Here is a 25781-nt window from a genome sequence, read left to right as displayed (position 1 = left end):
GAACACAACATTTAAATCTATACAACATCACCGTGATGGAACCTTCATTTCATAGGACTATTATTTATTTCATTGCTCAGTGAACGTCTTCTTACACTACAATATACAACCTGTGCACTTTATCGCAAGCATGTGTCTTTCATTTTGGTGTGCTTGGCAGGCCTATATTTGAATGAACCCAACTAACAACATGTAACTTGCATGTGACTTGCGTGTTTCTGTCTCAAATGTCGGCCAGGAGCTGAAACGGGAGTGACTGAATAGGTATTAATGACTTATTGTCAGCGCATTGTGTAACCAGTTGTCTGGCGCTTCCTGCGGTTCCCATGACGCAGAATGCATTGAGTCCCTATGATGGAATAAAATCATGGTGTCTCAGACGCCAGTGTGACATGCTCTAAACAGATGGCCCAATAGAGAAAGTAATGCAGGAGATCATGTAAGCTGTAATTTGTTAAATGTTATGAAATATTACGATATAAAGATATAATAAATGGGTCAGGGTGGGTCAGAGAGAGAGAGAGAATGGAATTGAGAGAGGGAGAGAGAGAGCGAATTTAATTGAATTGAGAGAGAGATATGCATGAACGTCATGTGACAACGGTTCAACAAATCACCTTTAACCACACTCAAATCTTTGCAACACTGTCAAATCAATATTCCCGTTCTTCTTCTTCTTCTTCTTCTTCTTCTTCTTCTTCTTCTTCTTCTTCTTCTTTCCATGTTGTTTTAGATTAGACTAGTTAAGCTCTAAACTAAAGGTATCCAGACATCTAATCAAAAGCAGTCACAGAAAGGATGCGTCCAAACAGCATGACATGGGCAACCAACGAAAGAATATTCTGCATACTTCTTCCACAGCAGTAAAATAGGAATTCGACGATGTTGAAGAACCAATGAACATAAATCGTGGAACGTGACGTAAGGGTCCCTGTAGAAAAGGCGCGGAGTGTATCTCAAGGCCAGAGACCGCGGAACAGTGATAGGGGCTGCCTGCTTGAGTCTTAATGTATAGTCTTAGTCGACTCCTCCTTCTCGATTACTCACATGCATCTTTCTTGGCAAAGAGAAAAAAAATACTAAAGGAAAACAGCTTCTCTCAGACCTCCAACAGGATCCAAAAGCAACAGAAATTCAAATTGCTAACGAGTTATAGCTTTTGTTTTGTTAAAAAGCATAGGCTACATGTAGATTTTCATAACATCAATGCTGTTTTAACACCAACTTGGACAGTGTATTTTAGTTATGTGACAAACTGAAGAGGACGCAGCTATACATGGAGATGCACGCGCCTACAATCTCAGACGCTGTTGTGTTCTTGATTTTTTCTATTCCTTCGATTCGTGTGGAAATCATGTTAGTGTTACAGTGATGCAGGAGTAGAGGATTCCAATAAAAGTAGCGACAGTGTCCATTGGTCGAGTTAGTATTGGTCGGCGAAGGACTAATTCATTCGTTTACTAATGCCCTGCAAAATGTTTTAATCCAAATTCCCCTGAAGAAATAGGAGGGACCAGTAGCAGACCCATGCAACGGGGCTTCGATAGTTGGTATGTTTTTAATTCCTTAGGAATTATTTAGCAAATGGCATTTCTTCTCTCATGATAATGGAATAACATATTGGTATGCTGCATATAATTAATTAGCATTAGTAAAACGACGGATTCCGTCACTTTAATTACTGAATTATAGCCTATGAGAGAGAGATGCAGAGATTCGGATGATGATTTCCATTGGCAGATGATAGTGTGGAGAACACGTGTCCATTTTTGCCTCACATTTTTTCTGACCCGGAATTCTTACATGTCACACCAAGAAGGGAAATAATCTGACTGCCAATGCACGGGCTAGGTTTGCGTCTTATGGAAATCTTTGGTTGCAGATCTGAGGAAAACACGTATAATATCATCCCCTCTGCGGCAACGATGCTTTTCCACGGACTCCCTGGAGGCGACATGCACGGTGTTGTGGAAGAAATGGAGCGGAGAGGAAAGAGCGAATCCGCAGCTATCAGTTCGGCCATAGACATGGGAGAATCTGAAACGGTAGGCAACTGAACAACCACACGCTGAGGGGCGATTGCAATCGAGAGTATAGCGAGCAGTTGTGTACATATATCATAATGAGCAGCGAAACGTTGATGCCGAAAATGCAGGAGCAGTGCACTATAAAATCATACTTGGGATATTAAAAAAATACTTGAGATAGGCTATTAGAACTTGTTGGACTACGAAATAACTTACTTTTTGAGTTTATTGTTATTATTTTGAATAGGTCTGAAACAATGTATATATGAGTGTGGAATTATTTTGAATCTCCATCACAATACAATTTAGCGTAATCTAATAATAATAGGCTAATGAATTCATAGGCATATGCTAATCTGTTAATAGCAAATATCAGGGATGTTTTTACTATGCACGCTCAAGTGTTTTTAAGCATGACATTGTTCTGGTGTTAGAGATGTGTTGTGGATTTAAACGACATCATAATGAAATGAATGTTTTAATAATTGTCTACTTTTTAAATTGTACAACATTACACATTCATCAATTCGTTGTGCAAATGAGTATGAGGCCTATATGCTACTGTTTCTGCCCTAACTAATAAGGGTACAATTCATAGAGATATTTTGTACCTTTAGTCTAAAACGTGCATGTGTTCAAATCTTGTTTGATAAAATGTAACTTGAGTTAAATTACAAATGAATTCGTTAGAATAGTAACAAATGTGAGGGGGGTCTTCTTCCTATAACATTGGCATTCACTTTGTTGCCTATATTTTTTGCCTAGGCCTAACGGGTGGGTAGAAGTGGTTTGATCTTTGATCTGTTTGGCTATATGTGATAATGTATTCGTATTGTGGTGAATTTCCTTGTTTTGTTATATGGTATTAGCCAAATCAAATTTGGCTAAATCCCCCCCAATAATAATAATTGTCCCAAAAGTGTTTAAGAAATGATCATTTTCATTAAACTTTTTAAAAGAGTAAATCCATTTTAGAGAATAGGCCTAAAGATAATGAAGTGTGTGTGTTTGTAAGTGTGTTTTGATTTGATTAGGAATTCTGAAATCGTAAATCTTGATGCGAGTAAGCCGTTTTATTTCGAGGACAACAGGCTACATAACATGTGCTTTGTTGTTGTTTATGGATTAATGTTTCACTTTTAAATGCCCAAAATGTATATGACAAGGTATGCTTTGGTCTAGAATAGGATACAGTTAGCCTAGCTATAGGCCTGTAAACTGGCATATTTTAATTGATGTGAAAAAAATGTTCCTTCATTTCTAGACTAACTAAATAACCCCTGTATTATGCGTTGCAATGCCCTCAGTCAGATATTACAATATGTTCATGCAAAACATCATATTTAAAAGAAGGTCTGATAAAAAGGAGCATATCTTCGGGCGGGAAATGATATATTATTTCGATATGGGTGTTTGATGACATGTGGTTGGTCTGTGTTTTAAGTGTGTGTTTGTTTGGTTGTCTTCTAGAACATGCAGTGCATGAACAGTGACCGGGTGGCTCTGTGCGCGGGCTGCGGTGGGAAGATTGCTGACCGCTACTACCTGCTCGCGGTAGACAAACAATGGCACATGCGCTGTCTCAAGTGCTGCGAGTGTAAACTCAACCTGGAGTCCGAGCTCACCTGCTTCAGTAAAGACGGAAGCATCTACTGCAAGGAAGATTATTACAGGTAACTCCATAAACTCCGCCAAAATGTAAAAGGGTTTGGTGATTATGAAGAATAACAAACGTTTGAAGTCAGATTTGCCCTAATAACAGTCGCCCCTGGACACATGATATTTAATTTGGGCATTACAACACCATATAATAGGCTTTAATATAGTCTATAGCGTGGCCATACTACAGAGCTTCGACACAACATTAAAAGTGCCCTTGCGCAAAACGCATTACATATGGCCTCTGTGAGAGTTTCAAAGTACTGTTCTTTTTCAAAGCGGGACATGAGTAGGGTTACATAGCTGCCAATGTACTGTATGTGCTACTAATTGACGTGGGTAAGCCTAATTCACATCTAAACCAAATGTGTCCATCCACTGACTAGGTTCTGTTTTCTCTGCAGAAGGTTTTCGGTCCAGAGATGTGCCCGGTGCCACCTCGGGATCTCGGCCTCAGAGATGGTGATGCGGGCCAGGGACTTGGTGTACCACTTGAACTGTTTCACCTGCACATCCTGCAACAAGATGCTAACGACTGGGGACCACTTTGGCATGAAAGACAGTCTGGTCTACTGTCGGCTGCACTTTGAAAATCTCATACAGGGGGAATATCAGACACATTTCAATCATGCGGATGTAGCCTCTCACAAAGGACTGGGACCTGCCAACGCTTTGGGACTATCCTACTTCAACGGCGTGGGGACTGTGCAGAAAGGGCGGCCCAGGAAAAGGAAAAGTCCCGGGCCAGGAGCAGATTTAGCAGCCTACAATGCCGGTAAGACTACAGTGATAACATTTCCATTTAATATAGGCCTTTTCAGAACAACGCCATATTGACTCAGTGGCCACTCCCCCTAATCAAAAAGTTTTCATTGCGTATGACAAAATTACATCACTCTGCAATTTATAATTATTGCCAAGTCCTGCTATTAACAACGCAGGCCAACAATCATTAAAGGGTGGGACTTAAAAGTGCAGGCGAGTCTTTATCCAAATGATTTTAAGCATGGTAATCATTTAAATAGAGTAATTTAGTTGTTCTCAATAATATATAATCTACATTCGATGCAACGACAATTTTATATAGATGTTGTATGCTTTTAGGCTAATGTGTTTGTTATCTCAATCGTAACAGTTCCTTCTCATTCAAATAGAGAGGTGCGAAACATTTCGCCCTCTTCATTGCGTCAATTAATCTCAAACGATTTAAATAGGCTATCATAATCAATTGATGTTATGATATGTTTGTTTTTGCAACCAATTTTTCAAACCAATATTTCAATGACTTCTTTCTGTTAATTGATTTAAGGTATAGGCTATTATTTCTTAGGCCTAAAAGGCACATGGGGCCTATAGCAGAAGACACGTATCCAATTATTTGATTTTACTACACAAAGTTGTTTTTTAATCAATCGTGTTCTTTACCTCCATGGACGTTCGGATTTTGTTAATGTCAGAAAAGTATCGTAGCCTAAAAGGTTGTAATATTGCATATCTTATTTGTGCTCTGGAGAAAGTAAATACCAAATGTGACCATCATTGTAGGCTACACTGTCGTTGGACACATCCGAGTTAATTTAGACCTAATATTCAAAACATTTGACATCATTTCTCAGACGAAATTATAACATGGTGGTTTACCAAATTGTTGCCGATTATTCATCCGAAATCCCCCTCTCCACAATTCAATTGCAATTCAACAGTGTGTGGCAGGGCAGTTTTATCCATAGCATTTTTCCTCCTGTCTTCTAAAAAATGTTTTTGAAGTTCCGGCTTTCGCCTTAGCCATTTTCCACTTGTCAGGCTCTATAGACGTCTAAAGTTCCCCTTCTCGCTCCGATGCGCACTCGGGGACCGGTTGGTCTGGGACGTGGCCCGGATGGGTGTGCACTACAACAGATCAATGAGGCTTGACCAGTTATCCAGTAGTGATTGTGGCCAATGAGCAGTTGTTGCAACAGCAAAATCATTTCTATCATCAAGAAAGGCCCCTTCAACAAGCATAATTGTCATCTTGTATCGACATTTGTGTTTTGGGAATGAAACATTGACTTCAGTTATTGTGTTATTAAACTGTTTTTAGGTGCATTCCATGCAGCTTTCATCATATAAGTCAATCGTAGAATAAAACATTGACAAAGGGCAAGGTGAATCGATCTACCTTCAGGATATTGTCCTACGGGCTATTCAAATAGGCGTATATAAAATCACTTTTCTATTTAGGCCTACGCATCACTAGCCCGTGTGTCATCATTCACTTGGTCATATGAAGATTTTCCACATGGTTCATCATCTGATTGAGTCACCATACTTTTTCATCCAGTAAACCCAAGTAGCATGTCTCACAACATCTAAGTGAGAAGGGGAGGGGGTTGGTCCGCTACTGCCCTCTACTGTTTACTGATTGGGCCACTGACTGCTGTACAGATCAACCCTACTGCATTTGATTAATAAACAACCTATTTAAAGTAGGCTATTGACTAAAGTCACCTAACAATCGTTCACAAACGAAATCGACGTTGTGCTTTAATAAACATTTAATACGTTTCTGAATGTGTTGTGGTCTGTTGAAGCTAACCTATACATTATTTCCAGCTGTTATTAGAAAGGTACTCAGTCAGCTTATCAATAGCCTTTGAGAATTTGCGAAAGATAAATACTTTTTATGTATGCATGGTGTTTGTGGTTTATTATCTGAAGTGTTATTCTGAGAAATTTGAATGACTAATATTTATTGTAGGCAGCATTAAATATGTCTGAACTGTCATGAATAGATAGCGACACTTAAGCATTTGCCAAGAAAATACTGTCATGGAAATGTGTCATGTTTTTGCGTCCACGATTTGATTATCTAGGGCAGAATATAGCATATGACAATTAATATGACAACAGCCATCACACAAATTACTGTTATTATTATTATTAGTAGTAGGCCTAGTACTAGTAGTAGTAGTATCAACCTATATTAATTCGACTATTTTTGTATTCATTTCACCCGTTTTATGTGCTTATTATTTCAACTCAATTCATGGCATTTTTATTTCGCAAACTGCCAATGCATATTTCACAGCGTAAGACCTCTACGTGTAAAAGACACTCCTGCCAATACTAGCCAGAAAGTCATTCACATGCACATATTTTAATTGGTTGATATCTTACACAACCAGCCTATGACACCATATAGTGAGTCTCTGCTTAATGTATGTGAATCTAACACTGGCTATCGCCCTAAAAATGTGTCATTGTTAGAAGTCAATGTTCATGTTAACACTGACATATACAAATATCACAAATACATCAAATATCTTACAAATATAATATAATATTTGTATTATGGTACTGGGTGGTGTAAGGGCCTTATTAGACATTGCTGTTCAATAGTAAGGCTGTGGTTGAATTTACAATCACTGTTCAATTATACCTACGATTTTCATGTTTGTATTCCTCTCCACGCTCTCTACCCAACATTGCATTACTAAACCAACTTTAAAACATGGCATTAAAAGCCAGCTACACTCACTGCTGGGCTGCATATAAGCCAGCATGTTGCTGATTTGATTAAGGTATCAGTTCAATACGCAATGTCGAAAAATACATAACACGGTCATGTTTAACTTATCCACTTGTTTGTGAATGAAACACCATATTCAGGTGGACTAAACAACATCTAAAATGTGTGTGTGTGTGTGTGTGTATGTGTGTGTGGTGTCCTCCAGCACTCAGCTGTAATGAGAACGACGGCGACTCTATGGACAGGGACTCCTACAGCTCCAGTCAGAAGACCAAGCGCATGCGGACCTCCTTCAAACACCACCAGCTGAGGACCATGAAGTCCTACTTTGCCATCAACCACAACCCAGATGCCAAGGACCTGAAGCAGCTGGCCCAGAAGACTGGCCTCACCAAGCGTGTACTACAGGTTAGACACACGGCCTATACTGTATTGTTCCTCATATTTAACCAAATGAGAAACTACACACAAATGGAAAAATAAAACGTGTTCTTGTGTATTATGATGGCAATACAATTGAATAATGGGATGTTGAAATTAAACGAGTAACAAAGGGACATGTTTCTATTTAAATTTCCAGATAGGAATTGTAAGGAGTGGGAGTAGTAAAAACAGTCTGTACTGTTTATTATGGGGAGCGGGGAAGCACAACAGAGAGTGCTTGATTTCCACAAAGACGACAGCAAATTATCTAGGGGACGGAAGAAAAAAATGAGACAAAAAGGTTTCTGAACAAAAATTCTGTAAAAATCGCTCCGCTTTAATTAACGCTCCCAGAAAACAAAGCAGTCATTTTGCTTTGATGCGTTCTATTTTTCATGCCTGTTATTCCAGTTGAAACCTTCCCTCTGTCTTTTCCCCACGGTTCCATCACTAACAGTCGCAACGATGTTGCCTTGCTGTGGTACACAGGTCTGGTTCCAGAATGCTCGGGCCAAGTTCCGGCGGAACCTGATGAGACAGGAGAACACGGGCGTGGACAAGACCTCAGACGGCTCCACCCTGCAGGGGGGCACACCCTCTGGCCCCGCCTCAGAGGCCTCAATGAGCCCCTCCAGCACACCCACGACCCTGACGGACCTGACCAACCCCACCATGCCCACCGTCACCTCCGTGTTAACCTCTGTGTCTGTCAGCATGGATGTTCACGAGTGCAGGAGCCCATCGCAGACCACCCTGACCAGCCTGTTCTGACGCCCCCTCACAGACTGCCCCCTTCAGCTTCCTCTGATGCCCCCAACCCTTTAAGCAAACACCCTGACCAGCCTCTCCCCTGACCTGACCCCCCCTCGACTCTGTCCACTCGGAACCTAAACACAGACCTTTGACAGAGACATTGAATGGACTAGTAAAACTAAGGTAAAGGAAAAAGGATCTTACTTTTACTCTGAGCCCATTTTAGAATATTTGCATAGTGAGGCTGCAAAGCCTTGCAGAAGGAACCGTTGTTGTTATTCTGTTGTTGTTGTTGTTGTTGTTGTTGTTTTGTTGAGAACTGAAGAGACTTGATTTGCATTTTTCAGTGTTTACAGAATGAAACTTGGGGAAAAGAAAAAAAACTGCTTAATTTTGGAAATTCATTTTTTCCAGCACAATATTTATGTTGTTGTACAGGAGTCACTGTTAGGAAACATTGAGAAGGATTGTAAAATGATGGGAAATCTGAGATTAAACACAGGCTAAGATATCCTAAGACTGCAATGTGCCTTACACTCCATTTCATCTTCAATTGGCCCCAACATATCCAGACCTATTTCTCCCAGTAACATCAGATAGATACACATGTTTTGAACCAACAGAGAGTATTTTGGATCAAGGGTATAGGAGTAAATGTGTGTGTGTTCCGTGTGTCTGGTGCATGTGTCTGTGTGTGTGTGTGTGTCTGTGTGGGTTTGTGGTCTTAACTGCTGTTGAATAAATCAAAAATTACATATTTACACACACACACAAACACAGATCTTGCGTATGATATCATACAATAGGTTGAAATGAAACAGCCAATGAAAGCTTGTTTTGTTTTGAAATATTGTGATCTTACGATTTGCATTTATCTTACAAGAACATCAATTCTATACCTCATTTACATAAGAACTTGATATCAATGAAGATGGTTTTGCTGGCTAAATCCTGCTGTGACACACAGTGCACACTGGCATCCCGACCTCTTACCTCAACTCAGCTTCCACTGTTCAACACAACTGGGAATTTTGAATTGCAATTGGTCAAAATGTTGTTTCCCCCAACAGGAGTTGAAGCACCAAAAGCCAATATAAGGCTATTTTCAAGTGTATCTTTAATCAGACACAATGTAGCATGATATGTGTAGGCAGCGTGTTGTGTCCAACCAAGAGAAAAGGCCAGCTATTTATATTTGTGTTACAGTAAATACCATAATTATCATAAAGCTCTAATTGTGGGTTTCTGTTTAAGTTGTGCAACCATTTACTTCCAAATTCTGTTACGTGAAACAACAGTCAACTGGCTACAAATGTTTAATTTTCCCTTTTGTATACAGTATCACAAGCCAGATATTTTACTCATAGGGAAAAAAAGATGAGTTTACGAGTGAGAATACGCAGTCATACGGTTCCTTCCACCTTCATCCCTCAAACACTACTACTACTACTACTACTACTACTACTACTACTACTACTACTACTACTGTACCAGCTACTGGTCTCCAATGATGTATGGTTATTGACTGAGGACTTACTGTTTTCCTGCACCTTCTTGTACAGATCCTGACCCTTCGATGTAGTCTTCAGTTCTGTAAGAAATATAAAAAATTAATTATAACTTATGTCATCCTTACAAATTTGTTCCTTCACGTCTGTGAGTTTTGTATTACACCATTAAAAGCACTAACCTATTTTGCATTGCTCGACTAAAGCCTCACATTGAGATGGTCTGTCATCTATCTACTGTAGTGGATGGTGGTACTGTAGATGTATTGTCATAGGTTCAAATCTGTCTCTACATATGCATTCCCTTCCTTTCAGCATTCCAGGGATTCTGTGCTCGTGTGGCAGATCCAGTCTAGAACCATTATTGGAATTGCAGAAATGAGGGTCATGCGAGGCCTGCTCACATCACCATTCAGACCAGGGCCGGCTGGCTTTTATATGAGCTAATGTTTTTTAGGGGAATTTACTCGGCCACAGACAGTTGAAGAAGATCTGAACTCTCACAATAAAGGCACGGTTTGGACCAACCTCTAAGCCCCTGACTGGTATAAAACTGGTCACTTAGCATCCGCCATGTTGGCTCTGAGTTATAGTATGTCAACAGGCTGGTGGTGCTACCATACGTGACCCGGGTTGCTGTACATACTATGTCAACCAACCCGTTAACATTTAACAGTAAGCCAACATAGTAACACCTACTCCGTGTGGACCAGAAAAGTTTACTTTATTAATAGCAACAAAACAAGCTTCTCTAACCAAGAGACCGTTGATTGGGGTTGGTAATCATAAAACAAACTGTTTCGTGGGCAGCTTTCCCCTCTCAGCTGGGGCAATATGTGTCCCATTTTCTCATGGCACCAGTGACCGCCCGCTCAGCTGAAACTAATAATATGAGGAATTTCATCTCTGATTGTAAATCCACACCAAGCCAGACTAAAGGCGTTCGCATGGTCCCTCACTGAAACAGTTCGGAAGAGTTTGTGCATATATTATGAAGTTATTTTTATGACGATTTTGTTCATTTTGGACTTCGGTAAGGGTTTTGTTCGGGTGTTTGGACACACACAAAAGTTTCTTGAGGCAAACCAAAGTCGGTTGCTGATGTTTACGCCCCTTCGTCAGTGATTAGTCAACAGTAGGGATGCTTCAATAAAGTCTTTGTTGTCATTCAACGAGAGATGACTCGTTTTCATGCCATTTTTTATTGAGAAATACTGCACCAGACATCTTAGTTAGATTTTTGAGTTATCTTAAATTAATTCAGACTATTTTGAGGAAGTGTATACTGGCTACGCCATCTCAAAATGGACAAACAGTACTATTGCCGCTTTTTTCTAGTTTCTCAAGCGAATGTCTTATGGGAGTATGCAAGCACACTTGTTCGATTCGCCTAGCCGACATTGGCTAGCCGCCAGCCGTACTGAAGCATGTTGAAGCCTTCGGACCTTTCTAAAATAATTAGGAACTCCCTTTCTCTCAACAGAGGAAGCCTCCTCGCTGGTAGCCCAAATTGCTCTCAATAAACTCAAAAGGGCATTGGATAGCATGAATAATGGCAAATCACCTGGATGGGACGGTGTTCCCCTTTAGCTCTGTTTAACATTTTGCAATCAATTAGGTCCACTATTGCTCAAAATGATTAATAAAGCCTTTCACAAATGTTAATTTGAGATGTGAATACAGTAGTAATTTTGCTTTTATTAAAGAAAGGTAAGGATGCCACCCAATGTTCTCACTATCGCCCCCTATCTTTGATAAACACAGATGTTAAACTGTTTTTCAAAGTGTTGTGCGGTCCCGTCTCGAGACTTACCCAAATTGGCCCACACAAACCCAAGAGGGGTTTGTTAAAAAAAAGTTTATCCTCGGATAACCTCAATCGACTATTACATATCTTAAATGCATAATCAGAAACAACATCTCCTTGGGCTGTTTTATCTCTCGATGCAGAAAAAGCTTATGATTGACGAGAATGGTCATACCTCTGGTATGTCTTGGAACATATGGGAATTGGCTCAACTTTCATTAACATTTTACTGCAGTGGGCTAAGTCTTGGTGTTTCTTGGTAGTCTTAAACAAATCTACTTTGAAACAAAGATATACACCTCACACATATGGCTATGGGCTTCAAAAAAGAAGATGCCTGTACCACGTCAGATATAGAGTTGAAATGTATTACATTTTGAGATTGCATCTCAATATTACACTTTACATATATCACAGAAGACTGAAATATAACAAAACCGTTTGACATATAGAAACATCAGATTTGAAAATATATTTTTTAAGTAATGTTTATGAATTATGATCAAGATGAATAACATTCCACCCATGGTGCCACTAGGTCATTTGACTGCAGGAAAGGGCTACTATGATTTAAATGCACTTTGCCAATTCCTCAACCATAGTTATAACAGGCAATATCTTCTCTGCTCCATTCAGAATCACTAGAAGCAGCAGAGAAGGTGATTCCATTTTAAATGTTCTATTTTTATTATCCCTGGCCCAGGCAATTCATCAATCAAAAATAAATAACACCAATTTCCCTCAAATCTACTGATCACTTCATCTTATTATGCGTTGGTGATATTTTACTTTATCTAGGCAATGTATCTCAATCGCTCCCATAGATAAATTCAGCTTAATCTCAAGTTATAAAATGTATGCAACCAAATCAGCCCCACTGCCTCTCTAGTTCCCGATGGAGGTCTCCATCTCTACTTATAGAATCCCAATTTTCCCATTTGAAATATTTGGGGATCAGATATATTTCCTTCCTTGGATTAAACCATTGGCAGAAACTTTAACAGAACGCTCAAATCAATTCAAACCGACCTCAGTAGATGGACTAACATCTTGTTGCTTTAACCAGCAGAATATCTATTGTAAAAATGAATATACTGCCACGGCTGTATGTCTGTAGTTCAAGGCTTCCCATGTCTCCCTCTTCTGGTTATTGGGATAAAATCCATAGTGCGGTTTCAAAATGTATATGGCAAGGTAAGCTATCCTGGATAAAAGTAGCACATTTACAAAGAGGGAAAGATATAAAATATGTGGGGGATTGGAAATGATGCAGACAATTACATTGATGGAATCTACAATCTACCTGTGCTATTAAAGCTGATCTACCCCCTAAAAAAAAATACAAAAATTAAATTAAAAGAAAAATAAATAGGGAAAGATGTGGGGGGACGATCAGTACCAAATGTAAATTGTATTTCCAGGCATTACAATTTTGGCCCATTCTAAATTGGTTTAGACATGAGTATTCCTCCAACTGGCTGAGCATAGAAATAAAGATGGTGTCTCCTTTTGCCCTGGAAGAGGGGGTCTTCACTGATATAACTCTTAAACAATGTAAACTACGCTTTGGTCCTATTATTGCTAACACAATCTCTATTTGGTGCAACATTTAAAAACGATTTAACTGGGAATGAAAATGGCATGTCCATAGTCCAATATTTCACAATAATGACTTGTTGTCTGGAGGGCAGCCTACTGCAACCCCACACTGGTTCAAATGTGGAATCCATACCCTTGCCGATATAATGGACAGTAATGGTTTGAAAATCTTCCAAGATTTGAAAGACACATACACATTACCAGACAACTCCTTTTTTTCTATATTTCCAACTTAGGTCAGCTACGCTGGCCTATGGAGTCCAATGGGGAAGCCAATTACCGAACCATTCAATTATGGGATTTATAGATAAATTATCTGAGAGGACTGATCTCTAAATTGTATAAACAACTTTTGGAAAGCTCATATTCTGAGCTAGCAATTAAAAACATATGGTTCACCAATCTAAGTGAATCTCAACAACCCTTTAACTGGAACAGAATATTAAAAAATATGACCATGGCATCCCGCAATCCGAATCATCGACTTACACATTTTAAGTTTGTTCACAGACTGTATTTAACACCAAGGAAATGTTTTACAAGGAAATTGGCCCCAACTCCCAACTGTTCACTGTGTCCCTACATCAGGTAGGCACATTCCTTCATATGTGGGAGTGCCCTGCAGTTAATTTCTTCTGTGCCAAAATGACAAAATTCATTTTGAAGCGCATGAATGTAAATATTCAATGCGTTGTATCTATTATCTTACTTAACGATGATAGCTCCTTGAATCTCTCAATCAATCAGAGACAATTAATGCTGGCAGGCAGCACTGCTGCAAAAGAACATGTTGGCTCTTAGATGGCAACCACCACTCTCTCCCAATTTGCCAGTAGATAAAAGAACAACTAGAAGGTATAACATTAGAATTATCGACAGAGAGAATGAATGGTGCTAGTCAATGAGCAACCGAGACCTGGACAAATACACTTGACTCTGTAAGGAATAATCTCAGTTAAAACTCAATGCATATAAATAAACAACCTATAAAGCCCAACCCATACTGTACATACACTACATGGCCAAAAGTAAATTAGCAGATTCCTCCATTTCAGCTACACCCGTTGCTGACACGTGTATAAAATCGAGCATACAGCCATGCAATCTCCAAAGACAAACATTGGCAGTAGAATGGCCCATACTGAAGAGCAAAGCGACTTTAAAACCTCTACAGGATCGGTGTCCCCCCGCGGGAGGGTTAAGCTAACGTGCGCTAATGTGATTTACATGATGTTGTAAGTAACAAGAAAATTCCCAGGACATAGACATATCTGATATGGGCAGAAAGCTTAAATTCTTGTTAATCTATCTGCACTGTCCAATATACAGTAGCTATTACAGTGAAATAATACCGTGCTATTGTTTGAGGAGAGTGCACAGTTATGAACTTGAAATTGTATCAATAAACCAATTAGGCACATTTGTGCAGACTTGATACAACATTTTGAACAGTAATGCAATGGATCATTGGATCAGTCTAAAACTTTGCACATACACTGCTGCCATCTAGTGGCCAAAATCTAAATTGTGCCTAAACTGGAATAACACATTGTGGCCTTTCTCTTGCATTTCAAATATGATGGAACAAAAAAAGTGGAAGCAACAATGACTCAGCCGTGAGGTAGTAATCCACACAAGCTCACAGAACGGGACCGCCGAGTGCTGAAGCACGTAGCGAATAAAAATCATCTGTCCTCAGTCGCAACACTCATAAATATATGGTTTCAGGGTGTGGGACGGGAGGTGGGTGGTTGGATGGGTGGTTTTGGGGGAATGGGATGTTGGCTCACTTCTTTTTGTTTCTTTTCCTTTACATACTAAATGTATTACAACGTATTTTGTTACTCTAATATGATCATAATGACCAATACCTTTTTTCCTTTATTGTTGTTGTTGAGTGGCAGCTCAAAGGTAAATACGAAATGAACTGAATATTAAATTACATGAATTTGTATGTTGTACATGTAACCCCCCCACCCACCCATCAAAAAAGGACAAAAAGGACAAAAAATATTTGTAATATAAAATAAAGGTATGAGGAACTTCAACCTAAAAAATATCAAGAAGGTTTACACTATTTTAGTTCTATACATGTACATTTAATACATTTAATATCCATTATGTTATGTAAACTCAACAGATTTGACCATACATACAGGTCCTATTGATATGTAGCTTTACTACAGAAATACATTGATCAGGAAATAATATTACCAGCCTCACAATCTTGCTCTCTAGTCAGGGCTTTTGCATTCTCATCAGTGATGGTTAGCATTGTGCCCTAAAACTGTTTCAGGAGTCTGAGTTGAAATGTTAATTGGCCGACATACTCACAGATGTCTGGTGAGCACACCTGGCTACTCTCGCACTTACAGCTCTCTCCGGCAGTTCTCCCCAAAACAATCAACACCATATGTGTGATTTTATATGGATCAGCTAATGAATGTGTGTGTGTACGTGTGTGCGTGTACGTGTGTGTGCGTGTGCCTGTGCCTGTGCGTGTGTGTATTCATGAGAGTTTACATGTGTGTTTTGGTTCCTGTGTAAGTGAGAGACAGCGAGAGAAAGTGTGAGTGTGTGTGTATATACGTTTGTATACGAATGTGTAGGTGTACGACAAGGGTATAATGGAGTGTGTTTCTCTGTTGTATTTTACATCCGTTCCATCAAATATTCAGCACTAACGAAGGTAAACAAATAGAGGCAAGAAGCGGACTGACATCTAATAGTGTGGCCAAGGCTGAGTATGAGATAATTGAAGAAATGCCGTTCAAATGGTAGAATTCAAGTGGCAGTTAACGATTTTGGCTGCTTTGTTTTATGTTAATGTGTGATGTGAACCCACTGGTTCGTTTATCCAGTAATTACAAGAGAAGAAAATCTGAGGCCTGGCAACTATCATGCAGAAATAACAGAACAGCCTCATAACCAAATGTTTACAGTGTGTTAATGGATGCTTATGTCTATTACAGAGGGACTGTTCTTTTAAGAACAATACCATTTGTTTTTAGGAATTTAGAACATTTAGGGAGAATGTTGACCTTTGAAAAAGTCCTTTCATGTCTCCAGACCGGAGACATTGCAACATAACAGAGAGGATGAGACTCTAGAGATATACAGTCGAATATCAGTAAAGCCATCTTTGAATAAATACAACACAGACTGCTGCAATGCAGGTGAAAAGGGCTACTTCCCTTTATAAGTATTAGGTCACTGGTCTTCTTTATTACTATACTCTGGCTTTGGCAGAGTTCTGGGTGTCCTGGACAGCGCCTGTCTTCCAGGCTGGTCCCCACCCAGCTTTCCCATCAGAGAGACTGCCAAGCTGGGGCTGCGGTATACCACTGTTGGGTGTTAGAATCAGTCTCTGCAGAGGGTGCCCTGCCAATGTGTTACCCAGATGTACCTTCACACTCACATAAAGCTCTGTGGTAAAGGCTTTAATAGAAAGAGGCCGATCTTTAAAACACATGACAGGCTATATAGAAATAGTGGGCCCTATAAAGTTTAATATGCAATATTACTGCCGAATTTCACCAGCGTAAGTGAAGGCCTTCTCTTAATATGAACTATTTTCTTCTTTGAAATGGTGATGCGGGATCAAAATGTAACAGAAACGCCTGAAACATCATTTTCGACCCACTACATGTGTCTGATGCACAATATTAATGGTAGGCAACCTTCAAATGAACATGAAATCTCTATTCACACGACATCCTAGAACACTACCGGTTGGTCCAAAACGTCCTCTCCAATGTATAAAACATATTCTAAAATGGGAGCCGCCTGTGTGTAGGTCCCTGCAGTTACTCTCCGTAGACTGGAAGTTCTACACACAGAGTGGAGTACAAGTTTGAGATTTATACAATCAACTCAAGCTGGAGCTTCACTCATTGATTACAGACCGAAGTTCTACTGAACATGCCACTGCTGCACAGAGAAGAAAGAAAAATGGATGTAACAAACGAAGCTACTGTCTTTATACCCCAGCGTGGTTAAGAGGAGAGCACAAGGGGTCAGTCTATTGTTGGTGCTCTCAGTGGGGCTCCAGGCCCATGTGTCCTGCACGAACAAGCCGAGTCTGAGCCACTCACATAGGACTTGAGCATAATATATTCTGAAAATGAGATGCGGCCAGTTTGCCATTCTGATTCCTCTGGTCATTATGTGTCCATTGAGGGCAGCTTTAGCCCCTTCTCTCGCACCCCGAGGCCCTCTCCATCTTAGGGCTAGCGGCTAATTAGCATGAGGAGGCCAGGCTAATGTGGAGACGGCTCTCTGTAATCACATTCACTCGATGGCTGAGGACGTGTGGAGAGATGAAATTAGAGTGATTAATTAGGCTTTGACACTCTGCCAAAGGTTCTCAATTTAGCCTTGTCACATCAATAAAAAAGGCCTCTCCTCGGCCGCACGTGAGGTTGACCTAAAGGAGAGCGATGCGGGGGTATTACCAACAATTAAGACCAATTAGTGCAAGCAACCCTCCAATAGGAAGACACTCACACAAACATGCACAGATGTGGGATCTTAATTTGAGCTAGCTTGCTTCAAAAGAAAAATAACAGGAAATACGAATTATTATGTGGATTATAATTAACGGACATTTTTGAAGAAGTTGATAGATTTTTTGAAAGGGAAAATAAAGACAGAAATTTCAAAGTGAAAATTACAAACTATAAAAGCCCTTTTAAACTTCAAATACAATACAAGTTTTACATTTCCTGCATTGCAGGAATGTTCTCATGCAACAGGGTGATCAAATTAAGATCCTACATCTGTACCGGGGCCCTTATACACCTACAAACCTCCTAGGATATGGGCAAGGCAGACTCACTGCACTGTGACTGGACCCCCACACTACCTTAAAGGGTCACTACATCTAAATCAAATTACATAACTTACTCATCAATTTACTATAAGTGTGACACTTTACTACATTTCAAAAAAATTCACCAGGGAACTTTGTGAAATAGTGTACTGAAAATTTGACAAATATTTGACATTGCTGAGAAGGTAAACCTACAATTTCTGGGGACATCCTCTAACGGGTGTTTTTCCTGACCTGAACTCTCATCACCCTTATCTGAAAGCAGAGCAACGTATTATAAAAACACAAATGTTATGCAAAGCTCAACATCCCTCACCCTGACAGACAGACAGACAGACAGACAGACAGACAGACAGACAGACAGACAGACAGACAGACAGACAGACAGACAGACAGACAGACAGACAGACAGACAGACAGACAGACAGACAGACAGACAGACAGACAGACAGACAGACAGACAAGGAGGGGAGCTCAAGGAGGGGAGCTCATTTAATCCAATCCAGCCATTAGCATGTCTGTGGATGGGAGAATAGGAAAGGACTGCCTAAACAAGAGGGAAAATATTTCTTCATTATCCTCTCACCCAAGTGACAAATCCTCTCTGAATGGAATGGAATGTAGAAGGTTCCCTGGGACAAGCCGGGCTCCTGCTCTATTTAGATACACAGTGAAGTGCTGTCAGGGTGGCAGCGTGGTGCCTGACGGAGTGCGGCAGGTTGGGGAACAGCGCTTAGCATGGAGTGGGATGGGAGCTGGGCTGCCTGCCTGGGAGCTTCCTGCCTGCCTGGCTGAATGGCTCTACCTTTGGGCGCGGGTGTGCTTGCGGGTGCAGGCGCTGCACAGGCAGCTGTCAGCAGAAAGGTGGCATTTCCTGGGCTGACGCTGACAGAGGCTGTCTGCAGGCAGCGGGAGCGCAGCCAGACTGACATCCTGTTTATTCACAGATGACATCCTGGGCCGGGGATGGGTGTCGCTGGCATTTTGATTCACCTAGCGATGTGAAAACTTCCTGAAACAGCATGTGATGAATTCTTTGTAGAGTACACATAACGGGAATAATTGAATAGTTTCTGCAGCGGGTGTGTAGGCCCGTCATCTCTGCCGCCTGGTTGTGTGGGGACAAGGAGGTTGGATAACATGCATGAATGCACACACACCCACGGGCACACACACACACACACACACACACACACACACACACACACACACACACACACACACACACACACATACACACATACACACATACACACATACACACATACATACATACATACATACATACATACATACATACATACATACATACATACATACATACATACATACATACATACATACATACATACATACATACATACATACACACACGCCTAATGCTGATAAGATTTATTTCAAATCAGAAAAAATGGCTAATAATCCAAGGAAATGTTGGTTCATGTCTTTTGCAGAGCGGTGGTTCATCAATAGGCTATTCTGAAAATGGTTTGTGTTGCTGGAGTTGTGATTTAAATCTAGATCAGTGCATGGTCTCCAGCACACGGCTGTAAGATACACTTTGGGAGTGAGCTCAAATACAGACAGGCAGGTGAAAGGACACCCCTAGAGTGGCTTAGCCGGTAAGGAGTAGTTAGGACCCCTGGGATCTTTGACCCCTGCCCCTCCCCCGGTCCAACCTAATGCCTCCATTCAATTCACAGCACTCAGTCAGTGTGAAACAGGGTCAACCCGCTTACGCTCCAATCAATTGTTTCATTGTTTAACAGAGACAAAGGAACAATTAGGCCTAAGCTAAAGCATGCTCTATTGCTCATCATGTCCCACACATACCAGTGCACTCAACACACACAGACAACATACTGCACACTGTATAGACACAGACAAGGAGAGGATTCTTGTGCTGTATACACTTGCACATGAACATTCACAAGAGGCACACACATTTAGCAAAGGAGCATGGCTATAAATAAAGAGCAAAGGAGCAGTGGCAGATGATTGGAGGGAACATGAACATGAGAAAGGTTACAACAACCCAGCAGCACATTATTCTTGTTTGGATACAAGCTGCTTGATTCCCCCAAATGAGTGTTGAGGAATCCTGCGACATCAGCACTTAATCACCGCCTGTTCCCCATTATAAATCAGTTGAACTACTGACACCTGAACTTTATTCTGTACGTGTTGTAAAGGCCACAGGCACAGGCTCACGCTATTAGGAGGGAGCTGATCCATTGTGTGTACATTCAGGTCAGAAAGCAGGCCGTTGGATACACACTGCATGCATCACCCGAGTAATTGTGGAGCAGAAGCAATAATAAGACAACAAATAGACAACTCATCGTGATATCACCATCATTTTCCTGCTGCTTTCATCCAATATAAGCACAGGCCTGCAAATATGGGAGAAGGAAGCTCTTGCAATATCATGTTGATATTACAGTATTACACACAAGGAAATATAACAACATAAACTACCCAAACGTTATCAAGAAAACAGGTAGAATTTGTCCCTGTGATCCTTTTGGTGTCTGTATGTATTCACATCATTCTGTGCATGCATGCATACGAGTATGCATGTGTTTGCTTGTTTGTGTGTGAGTGTCTTTGTCTCACATATACAAGGAGAATCCCATTGATGCTCATCTGTTGATGCGTCAATTACATCTTTAGCGAGTGTCCTCTGCATGTAGCTAGTACACCAGAGTTGTAAAGCCTGGTCCCCTGCTCCTCCTGCTCTTTATGTCTGCCAGACAATAGGGCAGACCTCCCAGCACTGCAGCTGGGCCTGGCCCTCCATACAACCGCACTCTCTCATGCCCTCCTCGGCTCCTGTACTTGGGAAAACGTCTCTGTGATTCAACTGTCACTCACGGGCGGCCAAAGCCCCAGTGAAAGGCTGTGTGCCGGCTGAGTGGTGAGCATTTCTGAGGCCCAAGCGGGTGGAGAAGAAAGGCCATTGTTCTGTTGCTCCCCAGTCCACCAGCCCAGCTCTCTGGGTCTCTGGAAATGGGGCCACAGTAAACAAACAATACACCCCGATGAATGGATAATGATGCACGTGTTTACTGAGTGGGATCTCAGCAGCGTGTTCTCTGTTCCCGCCGCAATAGAGACTCCATAAAAAGGGGGTTTGAATTCGCATTGGGCAAGCTTTTATTGAAGATTGTTTCTAAAGAGATTTCCCTGGACAGATTGAATATTTTGTTTGTTTTGTGTATCCTTGATACACTTCACTTATCCTTCTCAACTCTTCATTAAGGGAGAGAGCTTGACTTTCAGTTGGCTGGGTTAGTTTTCTCTTCATGATAAAGAGCTGCGTGAATCATGAAATCATGTAATCCTCAGGCTATGCAAGCAGTTTATCATTCATCTCTTCTCCCAGAGAGCTCTCCCATGCAACAACTTATCCGGCCTTTTCCCTCTAAGAAAGGAATGCTATTTGATTGAATCCATGCTATATCTTCTATAGTAGACTACGCAACGCAACAAAGAGTCACATCTAGTTGTTTCACCGTCTAGTCTGTGACAAAGGGTGTCTGTTATTCAATAATTACTACCCAACATGTTTCAATAGCATTAAGGTCACATTATCTGGCTATCCCAGCTTCGTCTTTTATATCGGAGAAGCTTTACAACTTGTAAATGAGAGTGAAAAAAACATTTAATACCATTTTGGATTTATATACTCATTCATGTTTTGCTGTCGAGGGATGGCTATCTGTTGGGAATGGAGGTGTTTCCAGTGTTCCTGCCTTTCTCCTTGAGGGATTAAAACATCAGACAAGCCACATGCATACGAGCTCCAGAGCAGCTCGTTTGTCACTTTCACAAGGGGACCGGTGGTATTGTTCTGTCTGCTGCACATTGGGAGGCTCACGGTCTTTGGTGCACACCGGAAGAAAGCACGGGAACAATTCCTCTCATAAATCCCTCTCCTCACCTCACCTCACCAGGGCCTCCGCCTTGCATTCCCATACCAGAGAACCGTCAAGCTCAGGGGGCTACTCATCAAAGTCACTTGACTCAAGAGAACTCTCTCTGAGAGGTAGGGGGCAATATGCTCTCTGGGGCTATTAAACACAAGCACTACAGAGGGTACTTGTTCCTCTTTTCAAGGACTGTGCGGGTGAACTATTGGATTCCTCATAATTCTTTAAGCATTTCAAGAGTGAAAAGGCTGGGGACAAGCTGAAGAGACTTTATGTTGACGAGACTGAAAGAAATGCCATAGGTTTAAGTTGAATAGTACATCTTAGTTAGGCTTTTGAGATGAGGAATGGTTTGTAAACTGATCAACATTACGTGAACTAAATACTACGGCTATAGATTTATTGCATTTCCGTATGCTTGTATATTTGTTTGTACAAACCTATGCACTGACACAGACACAGGCAGGGACCCACAAAAACATACAAACGCTCACTCACTCACACAGGCGCACACACACCCACCATGAACCTCCTGTACTAACTTCAAACGGTGCTTTGATCAGAAATCTGGCATCCAGCTCTCTTGGATCCTCTTTTCTGAGGTGTATTATGTCTTTAACAACTTTCTTTTCCTGTTGGCTTTATGAGCATCAAATCCAGAGAGCTGCGTAGGCCTCATGTTGGTATTGTCTTAGCCTTTGTCATGTGTCAGTCTTTCTGCCACACTTAGTTCTACGAGACATTAACAGTAAGTCAGAATAAAGCTAGAGAAGGAAGCACTGCTCGTAGACAATGGAATTTCTCCTATGAAATACACTATGAATGTGTTTTTGTACATATACCAAATGGAAAAGATATTAAAAAAAACGCTAAACTGTACAGGTCAAAGATATACAATTTGCTCCCACAAAAAACATGCCATTATGTGAACACCTCTACCACAGAAATGCCCCGTGAGAAACTAATCATCTGGAATATGTTACTCTTCACTTTATTGTACAATAATGTCCGGATCCAGCTATTAACTAAGGAAGGAGAATCCAGCACCATGGGGGTAAACTATTATTCATGTGATAACGTACATCATAAAAACAACTTAATATACCTGAGGTGCCCCAAGGGTATGAATTATGAAGGCATTTATGGGCGCCTCGTACACGGCTGTGTTTATTCTCAATTTATGGCTGACAGAGTCGAGAGCCGGAAAGCCACTTTGAAACCCCTAAAAAAACCTTGTGTTTTATTACGCCACGGCAGCACTGCACAGTTACAGTAGGACCACAAACGACTCCCCGTGGACCCGCCTGCACAGCCATCCCTACCTTTTTTCTTTTTAAGACATAATTATTTTCAAAAACACTCAGCCTCTCTGGAAGACCACATTCATAAAGGTGATGAATTACTCTCATAAAGACACTTTTTTTTCTCACCAAAAACATTGAGGAGGAGAATGTTTTGGGGGCTCAAAATAAAGAGCGACCTCGTGGCAAGATGTGATGATCCAAAGGAGGAAGCATTAGCATATTTTGGATAAACTTTTGTACCAACACCCCAACAACACAGGCGGATATTATTCCTGTAATGAGAGAGCAGGCGAGAGAAAGAGAGAATGAGTGAGAAAGAGACAGAAAGCACCATTGCTCTGGTGAGCACAAAGCAGTGGTGTAAAAATTGGGTATCAAGTATTTATCCCCCTTGGATTTTTTCCACATTCTATTGTGTTACAGTGGTATTCAAATGGATTTACACCGAACGAAAAAGGAAAAGGCTTATTCCTCTAAATGTTGGTGGACAAATTTGTTAAAATCCCCGTTTAATGAGAATTTCCACTTTGCCAAGATAATCCATCCACCTGACAGGTGTGGCATATCAAGAAGCTGATTAAACAGCATGAACATTACACAGGTGCACCTTATGCTGAGGACAATAAAAGGACATTCTAAAATGTGCAGTTTTGTCACACAACATAATGCCACAGATGTCTCAAGTTTTGAGGGAGCGTGCAATTGACATGCTGACTGCAGAATTGTCCACCAGAGTTGTTGCCAGAGAATTGAATGTAAATTTCTCTACCATAAGCCGCCTCCAAAGTCATTTTAGAGAATTTGACTGCAGATCACATGTAACCATACCAATCCAGGACCTCCACATCTGGCTTCTTCATCTGCAGTGTCATCTGAGAGCAGCCACCTGGACAGCTGAAGAATCTGTGGGTTTGCACAAGCACAGAATTCCAGCACAAACTGTCAGAAATCGTCTCAAGGAAGCTCATCTGAGTGCTCTTTGTCCTCACCTGGGTGTTGACCTGGCTGCAGTTCGGCGTTGTAACTGACTTCAGTGGGCAAATGCTCACCTTCGATGGCCACTGGCATGCTGGAGAAGTGTGCTCTACATGGATGAATCCCGGTTGCAATTGTGTGGGCAAGCAGTTTGCTGATTGCCCTATGGTGGCGTGGGGTTATGGTATGGGTAGGCACTCCACCAATCAGGCATTTATGGTAGAGTGGCCAGACAGAAGCCACTCCTCAGTATAAGGCATATGACAGGCCACTTGGAGGTTGCCAAAAGGCACCTAAAGGACTCTCAGACCATGAGAAAGAAGATTCTCTCAAAGATTGAACTCTTTGGCCTAAATGCCAAGTGTCACGTCTGTAGGAAACCTGGCTATATGATCTCACCGGTAATAGATCAGTTGTTGTATTACTTGTGAGGCACAGCTGAGTGAGTATACATTTAAATAATTAGCTTTTTATTTTACTGAGCTGATTTTGCCTGCATCCGACTGAGGGTCCGCTTCTCAACATCCCTGCTCTCACTTCTTTCCTCCGCTAGACTAACCAAAAAGGGACACCGTCTTCCAGCTGATGGCGAAACTCAAGTTATTTCTTTCTCATGCACAAATTCATATTGTTACTCCTATGAACAGAGAAAGTGAAATTCCTCAATATAAAAAAAAAGACCCAAGCCGCTAATAAAAACAATGGAAGCCTATCAATACGCTTTCCTACTCATTCATTACAGCTGCAGTGCTGGTTGTAGCACGAAGAAGGAAGATTGTGCAATTTATGGCATAAAAGTGTTGAATAAAAAGTGTTGACAGTGGTGCTGAATAAGAACTTAAACATGAACTCACTCATAAAAACAGAAGCTCTAAGCTGTATTCGATGACAGTCTCTAGTCATGTTTTATCATTTCTTCGAGATAGCCCCCTTTTTTTCAATTTCCACCTAAAATGACATATCAAATCTAACTGCCTGTAGCTCAGGCCCTGAAGCAAGGATATGCCAATTATTGGTACCATTTGAAAGGAAACACTTTGAAGTTTATGGAAATGTGAATTGAATGTAGGAGAACATAACCCAATAGATCTGGTAGAAGAAAATACAAAGAAAAAAACTACATTTCTTTCTCCCACAATCTTTGAAATGCAAGAGAAAGGTCCCAGTTCTAGCCATCACCCTGGTTGTAATTCCGATGGTGTCCACAAGATGGCAGCAGTGTATGTGCAAAGTTTCAGATTGATAACTTGAAGTGTGCGCGTTCTCCATGACATTTAGTGTGAAGTCACCAAGGTACATTTGGGCAAATCGTGAAGGAGACAGTTGCATTCCTATTACATTTGACATATTACATATTAATATATATTACATATATATTACATATCGTCAAATCTTTATACTTGGACTTTGATTTAGCTTTTCCAGTATTAGCAGCCATATTATAAGTTCAAC

At 40.9% G+C, this 25781-nt stretch overlaps 1 protein-coding gene across 2 annotated transcripts; it reads left to right on the top strand.

Annotated features, from left to right (window-relative positions):
• The first annotated feature begins 573 nt into the window (after positions 1-573).
• LOC112263085 (LIM/homeobox protein Lhx2-like) lies at positions 574-10081 on the top strand. Of its 2 annotated transcripts, XM_024439075.2 has the most exons (6): positions 574-1550; positions 1883-2045; positions 3498-3700; positions 4091-4461; positions 7403-7605; positions 8110-10081. In XM_024439075.2, exons 2-6 carry the CDS (start codon positions 1926-1928, stop codon positions 8389-8391), a joined length of 1179 nt encoding a protein of 392 aa, XP_024294843.1. In that variant the 5' UTR covers positions 574-1550; positions 1883-1925; the 3' UTR covers positions 8392-10081. The 2 variants fall into 2 exon arrangements, with proteins under 2 accessions (XP_024294843.1, XP_024294842.1); XM_024439074.2 differs by having other exon boundaries at positions 574-2045.
• Positions 10082-25781: the final 15700 nt, after the last annotated feature.

The sequence above is a fragment of the Oncorhynchus tshawytscha genome, linkage group LG12 (assembly GCF_018296145.1).
Source record: "Oncorhynchus tshawytscha isolate Ot180627B linkage group LG12, Otsh_v2.0, whole genome shotgun sequence".
Taxonomy (NCBI): domain Eukaryota; kingdom Metazoa; phylum Chordata; class Actinopteri; order Salmoniformes; family Salmonidae; genus Oncorhynchus; species Oncorhynchus tshawytscha.
The sequence above is the reverse complement of the archived record's forward strand: the minus strand, read 5'-3'. Positions and strand labels throughout refer to the sequence as shown.